The sequence below is a fragment of the Nicotiana sylvestris genome, chromosome 7, assembly GCF_000393655.2.
Source record: "Nicotiana sylvestris chromosome 7, ASM39365v2, whole genome shotgun sequence".
Classification (NCBI taxonomy): Eukaryota; Viridiplantae; Streptophyta; class Magnoliopsida; order Solanales; family Solanaceae; genus Nicotiana; species Nicotiana sylvestris.
Genome location: NC_091063.1, coordinates 82,305,607 through 82,328,342, shown reverse-complemented (window position 1 = coordinate 82,328,342; position 22,736 = coordinate 82,305,607). Strand labels below are relative to the sequence as shown.

Below are 22,736 nucleotides of genomic sequence, written 5' to 3'. Positions count from 1 at the left end.
AGATTCCAATAAATGCGGACCTTTGATTTCTCTGCTACCCAAAAAGGAGACTGAAATTAATTAACTTTTGATGTTCCTAAAGGTCAAACTCTTGACCAATTCATAATATAATATGGTAGTACTTACTAAACGTAGTACTACTTGATTGCTGTGATTAAACTGAAAATTCAACTTTCATATATATTTTTTTTAAACTTAGTTAAGGGCTGTTGATATAACCTTTGATTTGAAGTTCAAGGCGTTGGAAATAGCAAAAGGAGCATCAATTTCTTGGACTTTCATTCCAATTGCAAATTAAGTTGCAGTCATAGGCTCGTAGATCCTCGCGAATATATAGGCCGAAGAAAGAAGCCGAAAACCTTTTAAATTTATGTAAAGGGCGCACATGCATATTCACACAGGAGCATAAACTTACATATATGATAGTTTACAGTTGAACTTTAGTTTCAAATGCTCAACCTTGATCATCTAGAATAAAGCCAAATTTCAATTAGATTAAGATATACGTAGTAAATTAAATAAGTCAGGTACTGCATTAACTCTTAGCCCATGAAATGGCGCAACTGGATTTCAATTCAGATTACAACCAGGTTTGCTAGGCCATCTCCAACCCTTCACTCCAAAATGGAGTAAACTAACTCTAACCATTACTCTATTTTTTACTCCAAAAAAAAAATTCCTTTTTTATATTCTTCTCTTTCTTCTATATTATATTATTATCTTTTATTTAAAATTTTATTTTCTTATTTTCATTAAATAAATCCTATCTTTTTCCTTTTTTACCTATTCATCCCATATATAATTCATATTTCTTTCTTATATAACCATGTAAAATAAATTATTCTATACCATAATTTTTTTAAATAATATAATTTATAAGCAAATATTATAGATTATACATATTAATGGATAATTCAAATAAAAGTGAAATCATTGAGATACAAGATAATTCAATACATATTACAAGTAGTTTAAAATTCGTCGTGAATTTTTGCGACAAGAACAAAAATAAAAAATGGATAAAAGAAGCCAATAATTTTCACAACCACAACCACAACAATCTTTTGCCCCATTCACTCAATTCTTTAATGATTTTGGGGTTTCTAAAAATGACTTGCCTCCCTACTAAATTATTATGTTATTTAATGTAATTTTAATTTTTATGTATTTTTAAATTAATGTATTTCCAATTTTAATGTACTTTTATTTAATGTATTTTCAATTTTCACTTTTCAACTTTAGCAACATCTTGTATTTTATATTTGCACCTTTCATTTTTGTGATGGTTATATATTTTTTTATACAATTATAACTTATAATAAAATTAACTTACAATTTTACATAAAAATAATATATGCACGAAAATCAATTTATCAAAATTATACGCCAAAATTAAGATGTAAAATTAATATTATAAAGATATTACATAAACATAATTAGGTATATATAATATGATAAATTAAAAGGATTAAATAATAAAAAATAATAGGAAATATGATGGAGTGAATAAAAATTTAGAGGGACACTGTTTATCCTCCAAAATGGAGGCAAATTTGGAGATGGATTGGAGCAAAATTCCTCCATTTTTTACTCGAAAATGGAGTTTGGAGGTAAAAATGGAGGTGGGTTGGAGATGGCCTTAACCAGCCAAAATTAACATCTCAACTTATTCCATTGTACATTTCACAACTAAGAAACTGGCCAACCTTCAAAAGTAATATCATCCTCAACATTTCAGCTCAAACAAAAAAGAATCGAACAGCTCAGTCAAAATGCTCGCTACTTATATTGAGCAGATTGCATCCCCACGTTGAAAGGAATTACCTTAGGCATTTTGCACCAAATCCAAATTTAGTGTAAAATTTGGTGTTTTTTTGCTCCAATGAAACACCAAATCTTGCACCATTATAGTGGATGAATAGTTTTGCACCAAATTTGGTGCAACACTATTCATCACATCAAATTTGATTTATTATTATTTTATTCATCTTTTTTATTTTATGGACTTTTAATTTATCATATATTGTGTATATAATTAATTTTTATATTAAGATCTTTATAATTTTAATTTTATATCCTATTTTTTTGATATATTAATTTTGTATATATTATATTTATATCAATGATTTCACTTTTAGTTGATTTATCCTTTAAAATAATTTTGTAATAAGTGGTGAATATGAATTATATATAATGAATATGGAAAAAAGAAAAAAAGATAGTATTTGTTTGAAGGAAATAAAAAATAAAATTTAGATAGAAGATAATAATATAATATAGAAGAGAGGGAAGAAATATTATTTTTTTGGTGTAAAAAATGGTGTAATGGTTGGAGTAAATTTGATGTTGCCATCATTTTAGTGTGAAATTTGGTGTTAGGATTGGAGATGGTCTTAGTCAGGGATAATAACTCAAAAGTGCAGGAAAGCAACTACCTTGAGGCCAACTAACAATTTCCTCCGGACGTGTTGAGAAGAAGAAATCTATTTAGCAACGAATGCATTCGGGTAGGAAAATGCAGAGACAGACAACTGAGAAGAAGAATGCCAAGCAAAGGCCGAAAAGCAAGGTAACTTTTATTCCATAATTTTCTGAACCAACAATATACAAACTATTGCTCTCTTGGGGTGGCTGTTATCATAGATCAAATCTAGACTTGCTTGCAGCCTCTTCAATGACTATAACTTGAGGGAGAAAAAAAGGACAAAAGCTACCTGTTGTAAAGTGTAAACCATCAGAGACTTCCTCCAGAATGCTCGAGGGGCCAGTGCTTCAATAAGCTGCATGTTCGGAGAGAATAAGATGCAAGTCAAAGTCATAAACAAACACAAGGAGACTGAACTACTATAAGAAAAATATCTTTACAATAGCTTATGTAATGACTAAGGGGTCGCTTGGTTAGAAAGAAGTTATCCCAGGATTAATTATCCCGAGATTAGTTATCCCGGGATTAGTTATTCCATCTTTCCGGAATAAAAAAAAACTACAATCTCGAAATAACTAATCCCGGGATTAATTATACCACAGTTTTCTACCAACCAAACATGGGATAAACTCTTCTTAAATTTAGTCGCATGATTAATTATTCCTTATCCCTCGTACCAAACGAGCCCTAAGAGCTTTACTTTTCAGGGAAAAAAGATTTCTTCATGTTGTTCCCTCATTTCCCTCTTCTTTCCCAGGTTTAGCACCTTGCACACAATTTCAGTTTATGCAATTTTTTTAGCAATGGGAGGCTCAAGTTTGGACCATCAACCATGATGATAGCTTCACAGGACATTAAAGAGGCCCGATAACTGACAGGTTAATGGAGGTTAGAGCAAGTTCGTGGAAAGCTTTCAGCCAGAGGAGTTCAGCACGCTTACAGCACTCCCTCGTTCCCAACAACGCCTTTAATTTCCTTTTATGATGTCCTATAAACGAATCACTTACACCCAAAAGGGGAAAAAACTAAGTACAATCCTCAAAACACTTTCTTTTTACAAGGACAGCCTTCAAGATACTTCCGATATTTTTTTTATTAGAAAAGCTAGATGGGAGCCACTTTTTTGGGGAAGGTAACAGCGATGAGAGCCACTTTTATAGCACAAGTAGTTCAAATTCTCCAAGATAATTGACTATCTCGGTTTAAACGTACTCAATTAGAATAACATGATCTGTCAATCCAAAAGTGAGTATCTTGGACTCCACTCATTGATTAGATTTATGCTCTATTTAAACGGAAAAGGGCTAAAAACACCCTTCAACTATTCGAAATATACCAGTTTTACTTTCCGTTAAATTTTGAAATCAATTAAGTCTTTGCCGTCTAATTTTGGACCACAATTGCCCTAAAACTAACAGCTGTCTACATAAGCTGTCTAGGTGGGAAGAAAAACCCACTAACCTATTTAACCCGACCCAACTAACACATTAACCAACCCAGCTAACCGATTAACCCACAGAATTGAGTGCTATACTATACTACTACAACAACAACAACTATCCAGTAAAATTCCACATAGTGGGGTCTGGGGAGGGTAATGTGTACGCAGACCTTACCCCTGCCCCGATAGGGGCAGAGAGACTGTTTCCGATAGACCCTCGGCTCAGAAAGACGAAAATAAAATAAAAAACAAGAAAGAGTTATACTATACTAATTACACTTAATTAGTTGTGTGCCCTTTTATTATCCTTTTCTTTCTTTTTTCTCTATCTCTTTCTCTTTCTTCGTTCTCCTCCTTCCTCAACCCTCTCTTTCCTGAAAGACCCATTTCAAGACTTACTTTTCAGCAAAAGCCAAAATATCATCATATAAAAATTGATCCAAAATGCACTGTTATGAATCAAATTCCAAAAACCAAGGAGTGAAAAACACCAATTAAGTTGTTGATTAAGAAAATTGGGCTTAGATAAAAATGAAGGATCTTTACCGAAATCCATGGAGGACACCAGAGAAGTTTTTCGACAAGTTTTCGGCAGCCAATTTCTTTTTTTCCACAAAACCAGTTTGTCAATTAAGAAAATTGGGCTCTGATTCGTTTTTTGGCTTTTTGTTTTCTGAGGTTTGCAGATTCCTAATTTCTTTCCAAATGTTACTCGCTCATGTTTCTGGAAGCTTTTTTATTCTTTCATTTTTGCTTCATGATGTTTGTAGATTTTTCTCCAAATTTTTCTTGCCAATATTTGTGGAAGCTTTTTGAGTCTTTCATGGCAGAAGAGTGACAAGGGAAACATGGGGTGGAGAAGAAAGAAAAGTAGGGTGGGGGAGGGAAGAAGGGTGGGGTGGGATTTTTATGTTTCCACCTGGTTGTCGAACTCAACAAAAGAAATATTATTTATGTGGGTTTATGTATAGGATGTGGAATCCGTTAGTTTTACGGGGTAGAAGTGGTCTAAAATTTAGATGGCAACGACTTGATTGGTACCAAAATTTAACGGAGGGTAAACATGGTCTATGTCGAATAGTTGAAGGGTAAATTTGGCCATTTTCCGTTATTTAAGTGTGAAAGAAGTTGCAGCATCCAGTATTTTCTGCAGTTTCTAGTCAAAACAAATTAATCATATTCTTTTTGGATGAGGAACAAATTAATCACATTTAACTGCAGCAACTTATCACTTTTCTCTTTTTCAATAAATAACGATTGATCACTTGACCTCCAGTAAATGAGACAAGACACAAACTCTGGGAAAGAGTAACATAAAAGTTCATATGTACGACACTAAAATGGAAGCAAATAACTAATACTACCTTATAAGTGAAAGAGAAAAGATTGTTACAGCTGAAACAAGTGACTGAGTGAAAGATAGATGAAAATAACACCTAGTTGGAATAAATTAAATATGAAAAGCAAAAAACAATATAGTCAGGTAGAGATCATTTTTGTTTTCATTGAATATGAATGGAGAAGACACAAGTATCCAAAATAAGCCTTCTTCATTGTATGGAGGTAGTTTCCTATTATTTGAAGTTCCTTATTTTTTGTCACACAAAAGGAATGATGTATGTTTAAATTGAGGCAGAAACCAAACTTCAAATTCAGAAATGGCATTGAGCTTTATTACTTGATAAAACAAAATGGCAGTGAGGTTTAACCTGTCATGGAGCCCACACAAGCACCCAATAAAAGGAGGTTGCAGGGAAGCAGAAGGGGGATAATGACACACTACTAACATTCTGAACAGATTAAAAGAGCTTGGAAACCAGAAATGGATCTGTACCTAATCAGAGAGAAGAGCCAAGAAACAGTGGCAACATACAGAAGATTGCCATCTGACCCTAAATCACCAGGAAATGTCACGGAATAGCCCTTTCGATTCATCATAAATCCATCTGCATCAATAAATTTTGATTAAGTTACTTACCAAAAACGGGGGGGAAATCAGCAACGTAAACTGAAATTTAGAGCTATTAGTGTGGAATCTGGGATCCCCAATTTGTCTCTGCATTTAGCTAATCAATTGTACACAAGTCACAAGATGATAAAAGTAAGTTCCTTGAACTACATAATCATGTTCCAGCGTTTTAAGGGGATCTCTTCTGCATCACCATTAATCAGCATTGAATATGAATTTTTACTGACCCATCACCAAGTGAAACCATGAAACAGAGTTAAGTTTGCTCATGCTCCATTTAGACTAAACAACGTACAGTGACTCATGCCAGATCAAAGTAAAAACAAAAAGGAGAATCATCTATTCATGCACTATCCAATGAATTGCTCCATATCAACCAACAAAAGGTGCAAAAGCAGATCTAATCAACATACTTGCATATGTAGAGAGGCCGTAATCCACCATTAGACCTTGTTTCTAGGCGAGATACCTTCTCTCTTTCTTCATTAAACTTGCTCGAAGGAAGTACTTCGCATGGACCTTCTATCTGGCCAGCCATCACAGTGCTACTACAATTAGACAAATAAACCTGTGGAAGAAAAAGCAATGATGTAAAGGAATCTTATTATCTTATAGCATGCAACTCTATCGCTACATGCTGAAGTAGAAAAATAGATAGCTTTTTTTTTTGCGGAGTGGGTAAGCAAATACGCAATCCATTTTCCACAAGATCTTATAGCTCTATCAACAAATTAATTGGAATCTCATGGAAGATCCTCTGCTACCAATTAAACAGCTGCTTTAAATAGTGTAACATGAAATAAAGGACTAACTTTTTTCTTTTATGGAATGACAAACATAAAAGTAATCCACCAGGTGAGGATTATAGCTTCAAACGAAATAACTTCAATCTAACCCAAGTTGCAACTTCACCAATAAGGAAGAACGATATATACTGTCTATATGACGTTTTGGAATGTGCTAAACCTCACAGATACATTTCTTGATAAAAAGTTCATAACATTCAAGATATCAAATTCATTTACGTATTCAAATTTTAAAGATTTGATGGGACTTTTTCCCCCAAACTAACTTTTCAACCACTACCTCATTATTTTCTTCCACACACTAATAAATATAATTCAAATCAAATTTTAAGCTAACTATCCAATCAAACACGTCATATAAAATGGAACGAGGAGTGTACTAAGCTTTATTCTATGAGATTAACTCACTTTCCCAAATAATAGAACCCAAAAGCTCGAGTACTTTAGCATCTTAGCATTGCCACTTACAACACTAGATTCCTGATAGGAAAAAATCTATAAAGCACAAGGATAGGTTAGAAATATCAATTTGGACCCTAAATGAGATTAACTCACTTTCCTAGATGACAATACCCAAATAGAAATGTCAAATATATTTCTCAGCATCGAAAAATAAAACTTTAACTGAAAAGAGATTAATTTGGAATCCGAAGCTCATGCCATAGAAATCCCCAAGTCTTTAATTAACTAATTTAAATACTATCGAGCATTACTGATTCCCTTTCTTTCCTTCTCAGAAAAAAATACTACCAAGCATTATAAGTTTGTAAAAATTCTCCAAATTGACTGACACAGTAGGTCCACAAACCAAGTACACAAATCTCATTCTCCTCCATCACTTGGGTTCAAAACAGGTAGTGCAAAACTTTTTTATATAAGTTAGGTAGTGCAGAAATGTTCACTGATTTTCACTCCCCACCTTCCGAAGGCACCTATAGGGAGGCAAGACGCAGCAAAGTGATACCCGGGGAGAAGGGGTGCAGATTTCCCACTGGGAGGGAGATGGAAGATGGGAGGACCTTTTTGAGATGGAAGAAGGGAGAGACCTTAATTACACAAAATCAAGTCGCCTCCTTGCTATAGATAATGGAGATCTACAAACCACATATGCTAGATAAATTGACTGAGGGTGTATTTGGTATGGAAGAAAGTGTTTTCCTTGAAAAATATTTTCCTTGAAAATGTTTTGCTGGAAAATGAGTAATTTTATCACTTATTTTCCCAGTTTTGGTTGATGAGTGAAAAAGTGTTCCGGAAAATATTTTTTAGCGTTTGGTTAGCAAGTAGAAAATATATATGTATATGTATGAGTTCATGAGAAAAATATTTTCCAAAACATTTGATCTAACCAAGCATGGAAAAATTGGAAAACATTTTCCAGAAAATGTTTTCCTTCATACCAGACACAGAAACAGCACGTCAAAGATCCAAGTACTCAAAACTCATTCTCCTCCATCACTTGGGACCAAAAACAGGCAGAAAATACTTTTATGTAAGCAATGAGTAGTACAGACGGGAGACACCTAAATTCTCCATTGGAAGGGAGATGGATGACGGGAGACACCTAAATTAACACAAAAGCAAATCCGGCTCCTTGATACTTATAATGGAGGTCTACAAAACACAGATATTATATTTTAATTGGTGTTATCATATTTGTTCCATATAAGAAACACATAAAGCAGGAGTAAAAACATTCTTGAATCCTGGAAAATATTGGTCTAAGAAATTTGAAATCTGGAGGGCAATTAGAAATTTCCGCTTTTTATCAAGGTAAATGCAACCCTTACTCAAGAGCAACCCTTTTTAAGGGCCAAAATAAAGATACAAACGAGAAAAGAAAACAAAGCCATGGCAAATATACCCACTTCAAAAATTGACCAAAAGAAGAAAACACCCTTTATGGCCCCAAAAGCAAATAAGTCCCAACAAATTGGCCTAACTCATCTTCCAATTCTTCTTTCGGATCATAAAAACGAATCGGCACTTGGCTTTATCCTTTTTCAAAAAAATAAGATCAATGGAAGCTATGAGAGCAGCCTACAGCATAAGTTATTTACCTCATTGCTTTCCAAGCTACATGGGCGGCCAACGCCCTGTGGCAAGTCCCTTGGGAAGTAACACCGATTGACAGTAACCCATTTCTTTCCTGCTTTTATATCCTCCCACATAGCCTGAAAGGAGTGGAAAAGGTTTTTCCATGTGAACATCAAGGATACATATGAAAAGAGAGTGTGTATATGCTAGCAAGAATACCAAAGAAGTGAATTTGTAAGCAAGTACTGCCATAGACATCCATTTTATAGCAAGGAGTAAAACGTTCCCTCCATTGCTCACTGGGAAAACAGTATTGCAAGAATCATAGCTGGTCCAAACATTTTAACTTTAGGAAAGAAGATCCCAGATTGACACCACCAATCACGTGCATATATACATAGGCAAGGTATCATTTGTGTATGCATGTATGTCTGTAAAATTGTGTATGTTCAAAGGCACTACGCCAACTTGGAGGCAAAAATGGGAAAACTTGCATTCAATAAATTAACGTGCACAAATCAATGACAAAGTTCCATGAGGTGGCTTCAGATGCCACAGGTTACAGTCTCATTGGTGAACCTAATCCATACAGAATTTGGAGCAGTGCTAACTCCATTAAATGCAGAGATAGGAACAATAATAAAGGGTATCCCGGTGAACTAAGCTTCCGTCATGAGTGGGTTTGGGGAATGGCCGGACCATAATGGGTCTATTGCACACAACCTTACCTTACATTTCTACAAGAGGTTGTGTCCACGGCTTAAACCCATGACCTCCTAGTCACATGTGGCAGCATTGGCGTTGCACCAAGGCTCCCCTTCAAAGATAGTAACAGCAATGCTCAGTACATTTTTACTTGAAAAGTCCATAATATTGCAAACAATAACTTTTTTATGGGGAAATTGGTTAAAATTTAATGAACTCAAATCCTTACCACAAGCTTTGAAGGAATCAATCTCTCATCCTCAAACCGAATAAGAGCATATTCCTGAACATTGTATATGAACCCATTATGCTGACAAGATTGGTAATAATGTTTCTCGTCTGCAACTTGAAGCACATTGCCGATCCAATCAACGGTATGAAAGAGATCCGATGTAGAGCTACATTCAGCATCGCCATCACTGGCAATAGGAGTTTCGTCAAGATTTGTCCGTCCAACACCTTGATCTTCTCGTTTACATTCATCACTTGAACTATTAGCTAAACTTGCTCTAGCACTAGATTCCTTGGAATCACTGACCATGGACTGACTACCAGGAAACTGCTGGGAAGGTATCTCTATAGTATTTTCTAGTCGTGCAAGGTCATTGGCCTCTAGGTGATTGAAGGGTTGTGAGAGATCACATGACTTGGAAACTGTTTCAAATTTTGTAGGAGGCAGAGTTTTCACTTCAACCACCTTCTCTTCAAAAGATCTATGAACCAATGGGTGAGGAGAAGGAGAGAGACAGTTATCACCGGAAGATACTGACAAATTATTGGAACAGTTGCCAGAAGTCAAATTAGTTGAATAGGTTGCGGAAGAAACTTTACTCTCCATATTTCCTTTAATGGACATATAATCAGCTCCCCCTATTCTTTTGTCATTTTCCATCTTTGGCCCAGATGGTAGATGGTTAAGATTATTCGTTATACCAATGGTAGTGGAATTCTGCAATGTAACATATCCATTCCCCATAATGTTCAACTGACTAGCCTTCTCTTTCGGACCAAAGCCTTTTCTATCTGGAGATGATTGAACCCCAGCTGCAATTGTAGGCATTTTAGAGGCATGGATGTTCCGCATCACACGACCATATTTAGGGGGCAGAGGCTTGCCATTGGTTATCGCCAAGCACTTTCCACAATGCCATTCCCCTCTAGGAATACTTTTTTGACTTGTTGTTTGAAGACATTTTAAGTGATAGCCTTTTTCACAAGCATCACAGATAAGTACATTGTCAACCTCATTTGCTGTTGACCTGCACATTTGGCAAGTCAAAGTCTTATTCATGTAATCACGGGATGGTGCAGTCCATGCAAGCCGCTCAGGAAGCAGGGGTTGTAAAAACTTCTGAACAAGCTTGCCAATCTCAGAATGAGTATTGCTCGAAGGAGGAGCCTGAATAGTGCTTGCGCCTTGTAAATGAGGGTATACGCTTGGTACATTTCCAGTTGTGCTCTGAGTAATAAATCGCCTAGATAGTGTTTGTGGTACCGTCGTTGACCTAACCTCAGCACCTCCCTCAACTTCAATAGATGCATGTGGCGTCGCCTTGTTATCTGCCCCAAGTTTTACTGAGGAAACTGATGGAGGTTGCACCGACCAAGTTGGAGTTTTGACAGTTGAATGATTGCCAGTAGCTGCTACATACCAATAAGCTTCAGAGGGTTCAGAATGAAAAGCCAATAGAAGTTAAAAATTCAAAGGAAAACATTCATGAAGAGTGAAGACAAAATGCTGGCAAAGCCAACTCCCATGTTGCATGACCAGAAAACTAGGTCTGTATATGTATTATTGAAAAGAACAGGCGAACACGTAGATTAGTTAGAGTAGAACGAAGGATCACCTAAGCTTCTAACAGAATGGTACTCAAAGGAGAACTCTGAACCTAGATGATAACCTTGCTGATAATTAAGCATGTTCAACCTAATAATTCACCCAACACTCTTTCTTACTTATTTGAAGCTAGAAGATGTTAAAGTGAAGCAATTGTACAATCTACACAAGCTATCGTCCATTTCTAACCTACACGTCATTTGGACAACTTCCCCCTTTTTCTCGACAAGTCGGTAAAGCTCCGCATTGAAGGAATCACTTAACAAACTAGGATCGTAAAGAACCTTGGACGTTTTAGATGAACACATATTTGTTACCTTGAACTTGCAAAGTATGGGAAGATCCACTTGGTCGTCCATCCATTCGGAAATGTGGTCTTCCAACTCCGGGAGGTGCTGGTGAAGAATAATCCCTTACAAGATTACCAGAGACCACTCCACCGGAGATTGAAGGCCTGACCTCACTGGTAGGCAGCTGATAGGGTAAAGATGCAGAACTTACAGGAGTTCCATGTCCCAAAGATGAAGCAGGTTGGAAGCTTCCTGATGAATTTACCGTTTGACTTGGTTGAGGAAACATCTTAGTGTGTGATGCATTATGGCTTTCAGCTGCTGTACCCACTGCAGTTTGAGACCTTTGAGATGAATAGCTGGCAAAGGGTAGAGAAAATTCCTGTGTCTTTTCCATCTAAAAGCAGAAAGGAAAAAGATAAAAATGGAACTGGGTTAGACATACAAGAGGCAACTCAACAGGCTAACTTGACTTCATTTGGTTATCTAGAAGCAGTAAACTTGCTCCTCGTCAGATCCAATACTCCTAGCTGGGTACATTTTACAGACGAAGGGAAACAAATTAACCAGAAAAAATTTACATCCACTTGATCTAACAATTATCCTTCAAAACTCAAATGCTAAAGACCTCCAAGCTTCAATTATAATCTTTTCGGGTGACCAAACATGAGCTATAAGTTCTTTTAGAATCTGTCTCATAAGACAATCACCCTCAAACAAACAAACAATGCAAGCCACGCTAAATGGCTAATACAATCTTTCCCATACGACAATCACCCTCAAACAAACAAACAATGCTAGCCAAACTAAATGGCCAAATCAGTGGACGAACCAAAATTCTAACAAGGGAATTCAGAAAACACAACACTAAAAGTTTTCTTTATTTAAGGGGATTCAACAAGTTATATATACAAAAAAAATGTCGTTTTACCAATAACGCAGTACAATTATCTGGCGAAGGAGATTGAATTGAACCCTTTTTTACCAGAAATAGTTCAGCCACTGGCTAAATCCGGCGTATGTAATAAATATATCATTCTTTTTTATAGTGTCATGACTCAAATTGCAAGTGGAAAGCAAACGTAACCTTTTATACCTTTCTTTTGGCAAGGAGTAGCTTCTCAGCAATAGACATTTTGGGAGGCCAAATTCCTAAACTCTGTTCCTTCAGCTTATTAAGCCCAAGATCCTCAATAACACCACCAAAAGCATCACTCGGAAACACATCCTTGGGCCCAAATTTCAAGCACAGCTCAGCCAATCTGTCCCTGGCCTCTGCCACCATCTCCTTCTCAGCAGCAGTAGGACCCCTACCTCCCCTCATCCTCCCTAAAGCAGAGAGTACAAGCACCATCTCAGCTACTTCCTTCACATTCCTAATCATCATCATTCCCCGCCGCGCCTTCTTAGAAACCGGGATTTCGAATCCTCGATCATCCGCTGACCTTTTCCGATCGGATTCAATCTCAGCCGTTGAATCCATAGGGAAAGAATTAGAACGTGAGAACTGCGAGAAAGAGAGAAGTAAGAAGCCATGGAAAGGAAAGAGGAGAGAATCAGAAACCCTAGAGAGAAGGGGGAGAGTAGAGAGTTAAAGAAATTTGAAAAAATGGGGGATTAATAAGTAGGATGAGTTAAAAATATACCTTATCGGCGGGTAATTGAGTCATGTAATTCGTTGTAAATGTATCAAAATCTCGCAGCTGAAAAACCTGCGTTTTTGCGCTTTAGACTTTAGAGAGAGAAGCCCGGGTTTTGTATATTACGAATGAATGACGCACCGGTTTGGCCCAATCCTCCTTATTTTCAAAATTTTAAAAAAAAAAACTCAAATCATAGCCAGGAGAGTGAAATGTAATATCCAATAATTTATTATGTTAAAAACAATAAATCATAGGATTATTAGCAAAAATAGGATCATTATAATTGTTACTCTTAATTATGTATGATTGCACGTAATGAACAACGCATTTGTACGTAATGCCAATATAGTCCTTCAACATTATTATTTGTGAACAACGCATTTATACGTGAAATAAATATTTTGTGTTCATGAAAAAAAACTAAAATAATGTGAAAAAATAAGATAATATTGAATAACCTCAATACATTTCAATTAAATTACCATAAAAGTGAGTGTTTATTATCTATAAGTAAAGTGTGCTCGTAATATAAAACTATATATTTGACGTTTTAGCTGAAATTACCAAATATTCTTAAACGTTAGTACTTGATGAAGGTGTTATTGGATTGTACGAGTAACTCATTGCATTCACAACCTCATGCTCCTCAAGTTATGTTTTTTGATTAATCCTTTTCCCGTTTCAACAGGGCGGCTCAATAAGTTTGGTGGTCTAAAGCCAAACTTTAATGTGAGGCCCTTTTAAAAAAATCATATATATTTTTAGTTGAAGTAAATTTTTCTAGCTTTTTGAAAATAAAATTACTTAAAGTTTTTCGCATAAACCATTTAATCTCTCATGTGCAGTATGATCTTAACTCTTAAGTAATAGAACATAATTCAAGAAGTTGAAAACTTGGTATAAAAAGAATTTTTTGATGTTTCAATATACTTGTTGCAATGATAAAAACCTGAGGAAAAAAATAGAGTTTAAAAGTGTATTACATATTTTATAATGATTAATGTAATCCTTTATTTATTTAAAATATTTTACTTTTCTACTTTGAAATACTTAATATTTTCTTAAAAAGATAATTTGGGGCCTCACGAGAAGTGTTGTGGTGGGATGGATATCATATCTCTTCTTTAATCGGAAGTAATCGATTTCAGTATTTGGAATGAAAAAAAAAAAACTTATAAGGAATAGTTCCCACTTTAATGGATTTTACATGGTACGAATTTGAATTAATCAATGCTCCAAATTAAATATCGGACATCAAATAAGAATTGAAAAACAAAAATTGAGGCCCCCAAAATTCTGGGGCATAAAGCCACCGCTTTAGTGGCTTTACCCTCCGTGAGAATGAATATTTATATAAAACTATACAGCAACAAAATAAATGTCAAATTGAATTCTGAATATAGGGTGTGTTTGGTATGATGGAAAATATTTTCGGAAAATATTTTCCAATTTTCCCATATTTGGTTGGCCTAAATATTTTGGAAAATATTTTCCTCCAATTGAAAGAAAATGTTTTCCCTATCAAGATAAGAGAAATTTTTTTCCAAAACTCCTTCTCAACATTCCTCACCCTATTCTCCATCTCCACTAACTCACACCCCACTCCACCCCAACCCCAACCCCCGCCCCACCACACTACTTACCCGCCCCCACCCTAAATAAAAATATTATTAATAATACTTTCTTTTCATGTTATAGATAGATTTTTTTTTCATTCAACAAATGAGTATTTTTTTATGATATAAAAAAGTATTTTTTTTCGTTTTAATAAAAAAAAATTCTTTTCATGTAGAATTTTTTTTTTATTTCAACAAAAAAAGTTTTTTTCAAGATGTAAAAAAAATCATTTCAACAAAATGATTATTTTCTTTACATGATGTAGAAAAAAGTATTTTCTTTTATTTTAATAAAATGAGTACTTTATTTCATGTTGTAGAAAGAGTATTTTTTTTCAACCAAAAAAATAATTTTTCTTTTTAGTTATGGAGCACAAATTTCAACGTTATTTTTGCGTAAAGAAACACATTAGTTCCTTTGGATTTGTGTGAATTTTTAGAGACTTGGGGGAGGGGAGGGGAGGAGGAGAGTAGTATAAAAAATTATTTTCCTAAAAAAATATTGTCTACTCTCTAACTAAACAGTAGAAATTTTTTTCCGAAAAATATTTTCCATTCACCAACCAAATAAAGAAAAATAAGTAATAAAACCACTCATTTTCCATGAAAGCATTTTTTAGGAAAATATTTTCCTTCATACCAAATACACCCATAATGTTACGAAAAAATGCAATGGGCGCTTATTTTACTATTTAAAGCATTTAGTTGCACGCACGAAAACGAAAAAGCATTTTCTAAAATAAATTCCATATCGTTGTTTTGTTATAAAATCGGTCCTCATCCACACAAAAAAAACCATAGATGTTATTTCTTCAATCTTCCTGTATTTTAAATCAATGTTGTTTTGACTTAAAAACATTACATGATATTACACATTCTTCTGGAATACTCAGGTTTTCATTAGTTAAAGTCAAAAGCAGCTATCCAAAAAAAAAAATGTACATGCAGGGGCGGATGTAGTTTGTTAGGAACAAGTTCAATTGAACTCATAACTTTCGACGCGGAGTAAAAATCTCTGTGTAAAAATTGATTAAAGTTGCAAGAATAGTAGATATGAAACCATAATTTTAAATATATAACGGATTCAATGCTAAAAACTTTAAAAGTTGAACCCATAGAGTTCAAATCTTGGATCCGCCTATATCTACAAGCCGCAGGTATAAAGAGCATTTTTTTCTATTATATAGAAGAACAACAATTTCGACATGTCTGTTTTGTGAGATTAAAATTCAAATTGAGGGTATTATAGCCATTTCAATCTACAAATTAATACAATTGTCTATGTGTCTCTTCCTCCTGCATTCACCGCATATTGTCCTCATTCTTATCGCCTTTACTCCTCTTTTCTCTTCGGTATTCCTTGCTGATTTTCTGATTTACTGTGGACTTCACTCTCTATCTCTTTTTGTGCTTAATCTAAGTTTCATTTTACTTCGTGGTTTTCAGATTTTCTACTTTCTCTCTCAAATCCCTTGAACTTACAGGTAAATTTCTTAGTCTTTAATATCAATTTATTGTTTTCTATCTGTCGTTTCTCCTTTTTTTGTTCCAATTTATTTCAACCCACACAATACTAAACAATGGAGGTTTACCTCAAATTCATGAAAATAAACTGAATTAAAGACAAATTTTGTCTATATTCAAGAAGATCCGAAAATTTTCGAGTTAGGGTTTTGATGGATGATATTGGGGGAACGTTTTTTTTTTGCGGAGATGAATTGAAATCAAGAGCTCAGCTTTGAGTATTCAATCTCTTTCAAAACTTATATTGCAAATGTTTGTCTTCTTCTTGCTCTCAAGTCTAATTGCAGTTATTATTTTTTTCTCCTTTTTCTTGGTTCTTCCTTCCCTTTAGGTCATTATTGTTAGTTTTGAAATTTAATGGTTCCTGATATCTTCTCCTCTCATTTTTTTCATCTTTTTTCCCTTTGTATTCTTTGGCTAATTTTGAAGTTTAGTGGCTATGTCAGGTTTAAATTGGCCAATTAAAATTTTCCTTTCCGCTTGTCGGGTTATGGCGTGTCCAGATTGGAGAAATTTGAGTTCGATATTAAAGTTACCCGAATATTTTTCTTTATTTCATATTTTTGGGTGGTAAAATTGTGATAAATATGAATCGACTCTTTGTGCCTCTTTTGGTGCCGGCCACGAGCCAAACAAATATGAATGATCTCGAAAGAGCACAAATCGTAGTGTGCGAATTGATTAATCTTTTTCTTTAGAAGAGAAAGAGTTTCGACATGGCTGCTTAAGGTCATTAGTAAGTTTTATTTGAGGGCATTTTAGTCTTTTCGGATATCTCCTTATATACATGTCGCTGAAATATTTCCGCAAACCCTACGTGTATTTGATTTCATTATAGCTGTCTGACAACTTCACTTTTTCCAATACCTTTACGTGTGTTTGATATCATTGCAGCTGTTTGACAACTTAACTTTTTCCTATATTTTTTTTTGTACTTACAATTCAGAGAGTACACCTTTTGTTTCCGTCGTCTTCTTCCTATTTGTGTTCTTGCTCTCCAGATCTGTTTGTGTTCTTGCTGCAAGTATGTTTCTTCTTTAACTAATTCTGCACTATCTTCTTCTTTTTCCTTAATGTGAGTAACTTTTGGATTTGAGGCAGCTTAATTTGGGAAAGATGGTCAGGCCTTTTTTTATTGTTGGCTTTTGTGTTTGTGGAATGAGAAGTATGAATTATTGATACTAATATTTCTTCCTGAACTTTTAAGCTTCCTTATCATAGTCGCTAAACCCAAAATAACTGTGAAAATAAGGAGAAATCAGGATTGGGTAGGATTGATTTTTACACTTAGTGTATGTTTTTTCTATTGAATTTTGATCTGCAACAGTATTTTAACATCTGATTTATGTACTTTCTGGTTCTTTAATTCTATCCTATCTCTGTCATCTTAGAGGGATTAGTTTTTTTTAAAAAGCTCGAGGGTATATTAATCATTTCGTACTAATTCTTACAACATCATACACGTGGCTTATTTTCCTATAAAAAATGCTACGTGCAAGTTTTAATTGAGCCCAAGTTTTAAATGAGTACACGTGTGTTCTACGGACCATATTAGGTTTTCGCCCGATTTCTTTGTGCATAAAAAAAACTTTCAAATTCTGGATTGCTTCTCCAAATCTCTTTATCTTCCTCAAATTCCTTTTACCTGCATGTACAATTTTAATCAATTTTCCCCATGATTTTTGTTGTGCATATGATAAATTAAACAATCCCTTAATCTTCAACTTCAATTTTGTAGTTTGTATTTGTTTCTCCCTTTTCTGCTTTTCCAATTAGTTTCATCCGACATGCATTTTTTTTTTGTTGAGATCAAGCATGATACTGGTATGGGTATCATGCCTAATTAAAAGGATGAAAATTTTGCTGTGCTTACTGAAGTTTCATGGGTTCTGTTCATACTTCTTTTCTACCCTCTTCCACAACATTCGACTAGGCAAAGTCTTTTGTTGAAGATATAAAAGATTTTCACTAATTAATAATTGGTGGCTTATATTTGAGAGGTAAGAGATGAACTTCTCACTTCCTAGGTAAATTCTAAGAACTTTTTGTGTTTGGTTAAATGGGAATTCTATTTTCATCTCTTTATAGTTTGTTCTGCTTTTTCAAGTTTGCTCTTGTGTCGATTTCTTTGATAGGTTTTACCATAGTTCCGTATGGGAAAATTGGATATGTTCTCACGATTTTGTTATGCATATGTTGTTTGACTTCTTTAGTAGTATATATTCTGCTTTATATATGTATTGTTATTGCCATGCTTTTGATTTTTTTTAATGTGAACATGTGCGACTGTAGATGATATACCAGACTGTTGGTAGTTTTCACTTCGTTCAACAAGAGTAGCATAGTGAACTTAAGAGTAAATGATTTTTGAAATAACTTACATTTGCCGGGGTTGGCTGGGCTAGTTCATGGGTGGATTACGAAGGTTTGTTGATTAGGATATCTAAATTATATATAGTTTATCAAACGAAGTTGATGCGTAACGACTGCAGGAAGGAAACTTCATAGCATATGGAGAGTACTTTGTCAGACAAATGAATGGTTCACAGTTCTCATCTTTCAGATAACAGTATAAAATAAAATGAAATACTATGTTTTAAGTGGTATTCTTATATTTATCATAATAGCTTTCGGAATCTGATTCCGAAAGTTGGAGTAGGTCCGTAATTTTGAATATAGTATTTCATCATAATCCACCCAAGTCGAAAACACAAAGAGCGAAATCGCCAATACCTATACATATCTCTCAAGCAACAAATCCCAAAATCAAATAGCAAATGGAGAAATCATTAAATGAACAAATCAAATAAAAGCTAATGATTAGAGAAACAAAGAAGCTAAGCATAAAAAGCAGAAGCATAACAACAATCGAGCAAAACGACTTTAGATCAAACTTGAATTTGAACTTAAAAAAAGGATTATAACCTGAATTTTATTTGTTGTTTCTTGACGCTACACTTTGACTATGATGGGTTATGGTGGATTATTGTTAAACACTGCTCTTCAGTGCCACCATGCCGACAGGAATAAAGCAAGTGAAGAAACAGAATTTGTTTTCTTGATTTCAATTCATCTCCGAAAAAAAAGTCTCAATCATCCATCAAACCCTAACTCGAAAATCTGTAATTAATTCACTCTGTTCTAACGAATTTGAAACAAAAAAGAAGGAGAAAGAGATAGAAAACAATAAAATTCATATTAAGTAATTAGAAAAGCACCTGCACAAGTTGAAGAGATGAGGAAGACGAAGATATCTGAAGCTCTGTAAATTGTGATGTACATAAATCGAATGAAACCCACACTCTGTAATAACATAAACGCTACACGTCGTAGTTGGGTAGATATAGAAAAGCGTATACAGATAAGACAACTACCATGAGCAGAACAAAAAGGTATGGGGAAAAATCAAGAAAGAAACAGCGGTAGAGAACTGAAGAAGAGGAACAGAAGAATTTAAAACTTTAGGATTATCAAGGCAGGGGTGCTGTCAGCGTTGATATGAGAAAAGTGTACATGTGGGAATAGCTTAAAACCTACACGTAGTATCTGCGCATCGCATGAAAGGGCACGTATAGAGGTCATGTGAAATGACCTATTTATCATCTTAAACTCCTCAAACTCCTTAAATTTTCAGCAGCACCTAGAAAGAGATAGAAAACAATAAAATTCATATTAAGTAATAAGAAAAGCACCTGCACAAGTTGAAAAGATGAGGAAGACGAAGATATCTGATGATGTACGCAAATCCAATAAAACCCACCTCTGTAATAACGTAAACGCTACACGTAGTAGTTGGGTAAATATGGAAAAGGCACGTATACAGATAAGCTCAAAAGTCTAATATGCCCTCAAACAAAACTTAAATTACCCATAAGCAAGCATGTCGAAGCTGCAAATTTCCATAACCGATGCCGAAACCTATCAAACCACGCCCGAATGACCTCAAATTTTGCACATAAGTCATATTCAAAATTACGGACCTACTTCAACTTTTGGAATCAGATTCCGAAAGCTATTATGATAAATATAAGAATATCACTTAAAATATAGTATTTCATTTTATTTTATACTGTTATCTGAAAGATGAGAACTGTGAACCATTCATTTGTCTGACAAAGTACTCTCCATATGCTATGAAGTTTCCTTCCCGCAGTCGTTACACATCAACTTTGTTTGATAAACTATATATAATTTAGATATCCTAATCAACAAACCTTCGTAATCCACCCAAGTCGAAAACGCAAAGAACGAAATCGCCAATACCTATACATATCTCTCAAGTAACAAATCCCAAAATCAAATAGCAAATGGAGAAATCATTAAATGAACAAATCAAGTAAAAGCTAATGATTAGAGAAACAAAGAAGCTAAGCATAAAAAGCAGAAGCATAACAACAATCGAGCTTATCTGTATACGCTTTTCTATATCTACCCAAGTACGACGTGTAGCGTTTACGTCATTACAGAGTGTGAGTTTCATTCGATTTATGTACATCACAATTTACAGAGCTTCAGATATCTTCGTCTTCCTCATCTCTTCAACTTGTGCAGGTGCTTTTCTAATTACTTAATATGAATTTTATTGTTTTCTATCTCTTTCTCCTTCTTTTTTGTTTCAAATTCGTTAGAACAGAGTGAATTAATTACAAATTTTCGAGTTAGGGTTTGATGGATGAAATTGGGACTTTTTTTTCCGGAGATGAATTGAAATCAAGAAAACAAATTCTGTTTCTTCACTTGCTTTATTCCTGTCGGCATGGTGGCACTGAAGAGCAGTGTTTAACAATAATCCACCATAACCCACCATAGTCAAAGTGTAGCGTCAAGAAACAACAAATAAAATTTAGGTTATAATCCTTTTTTTAAGTTCAAATTCAAGTTTGATCTAAAGCCGTTTTGCTCGATTGTTGTTATGCTTCTGCTTTTTATGCTTAGCTTCTTTGTTTCTCTAATCATTAGCTTTTATTTGATTTGTTCATTTAATGATTTCTACATTTGCTATTTGATTTTGGGATTTGTTGCTTGAGAGATATGTATAGGTATTGGCGATTTCGCTCTTTGTGTTTTCGACTTCTGTTGTACGTTTGGTTTTGTGCTATTTTTCTTTTCTCACTGCCTTTAGCAAGATAAGATGGGATAACCCATTAACTATACTTATTTTTTCGCTTTTTTTGTTTTCATTAACAGAAATCAGAAATTGCAGCTATGCTATTTCTTTTTTGTTCAATAATAATCGTTTATTGCTAGGTGTAAGTTTATTGAAAGTAAAACAGTGACACAGCACGTGAATATGATCACTGAATTTTATTTATTATAACGATAGTGGCAAAACTGTATTTTGTCAAAAGTTCTTAATTTAAAGTTTTTACTTATGACATTATTTGCGAGTCGCCTTATTTTTCTGTAAGCATTAGAGACGGTGTGATCAAACTGGTTGTTAACTCTGACCCTTTATTTTAGTTGGAATTATCTATTGCTGATACTATTTTGCCCTCAATTTATTCTCTTGTTATTGCAGTTCTTGTGATTGTGTTATTCAGTAGTCTTCTGATCAGAAGGTAAACTTTTTGACCAACTTGTTACTTTAATGCTTTTGATACCATTTGCTCGATTTTGCTTATTAGTGGAAGAAACATAAAAGTCGACGTCTTGCTTAGTATGATATCTTTAGTTTTGGTAAGAGTGAGAACTTTTATGCCCTCCTTGGCGTTAGGATTTCTCTCTTTGATGTAGTTAACTTTTAATAACTTAAGCTTTGTTATGGCTCGCCATTGTTAGTGAAACAGCTGAATCGAGCTTCTAAACTATCAGCCATATTTTAATGAATACCCATATCAATCTTTGCTAGATTACTCATTTATGTTAGAAAAGGAGATATCAAGTCAAGGTTCCAGAAATCAAATCCATCTATATAAAAAGGCTGACATAAGGAAAAATAATAAATTATTCAAATATTGCATGCTGTCGCATATCATATTGCATGGTCTTTCCAAAAGATTCTTTATGTTCTCTCATACGAGTGGAATGACAGTTTTTGGTGTTAGCAGCAGCAGTGAATGAACTCAGATAATAGTATATTAGGTTTAATTAAGAACTGAGATACTGCAACAAATGGTATGAATCAGTTAATTAAGTAGCCTATTATTCTCATATGGAGCATGTGAGAAGACCTTTGAGGTTGAAACTTAACATGTGATCTTGGTTTGAACTTTCTAATAAGCTAAAGAAATTATCTTATTAGTAGCCGATAAAAGTGCATAGAAAAGATTTACTTCTTCCGTTAGAATTGGGGCACAAGCATCAGAAGTTCTATAGAAATAGCACCATCTCATGTCTGTCTTAATTTAAAGTTTTTACTTATGACATTATTTGCGAGTCGCCTTAGTAAACTTAGGGTCCGTGGAAGGGCCAAACCACAAGGGTATATTGTACGCAACCTTACC

At 34.4% G+C, this 22,736-nt stretch overlaps 1 protein-coding gene across 2 annotated transcripts; it reads right to left on the bottom strand.

The window, feature by feature from the left end:
- Positions 1 to 2,532: 2,532 nt before the first annotated feature.
- On the bottom strand, positions 2,533 to 13,280 carry LOC104233293 (uncharacterized). Of its 2 annotated transcripts, none has more exons than XM_070150788.1 (8): positions 13,157 to 13,280; positions 12,607 to 13,017; positions 11,538 to 11,907; positions 9,613 to 11,027; positions 8,702 to 8,815; positions 6,249 to 6,403; positions 5,701 to 5,812; positions 2,533 to 2,780 (listed from the first exon to the last, which is right to left on the bottom strand). In XM_070150788.1, exons 1-7 carry the CDS (start codon positions 13,178 to 13,180, stop codon positions 5,764 to 5,766), a joined length of 2,538 nt encoding a protein of 845 aa, XP_070006889.1. In that variant the 5' UTR covers positions 13,181 to 13,280; the 3' UTR covers positions 2,533 to 2,780; positions 5,701 to 5,763. The 2 variants fall into 2 exon arrangements, with proteins under 2 accessions (XP_070006889.1, XP_009784977.1); XM_009786675.2 differs by having other exon boundaries at positions 9,613 to 11,024.
- Positions 13,281 to 22,736: the final 9,456 nt, after the last annotated feature.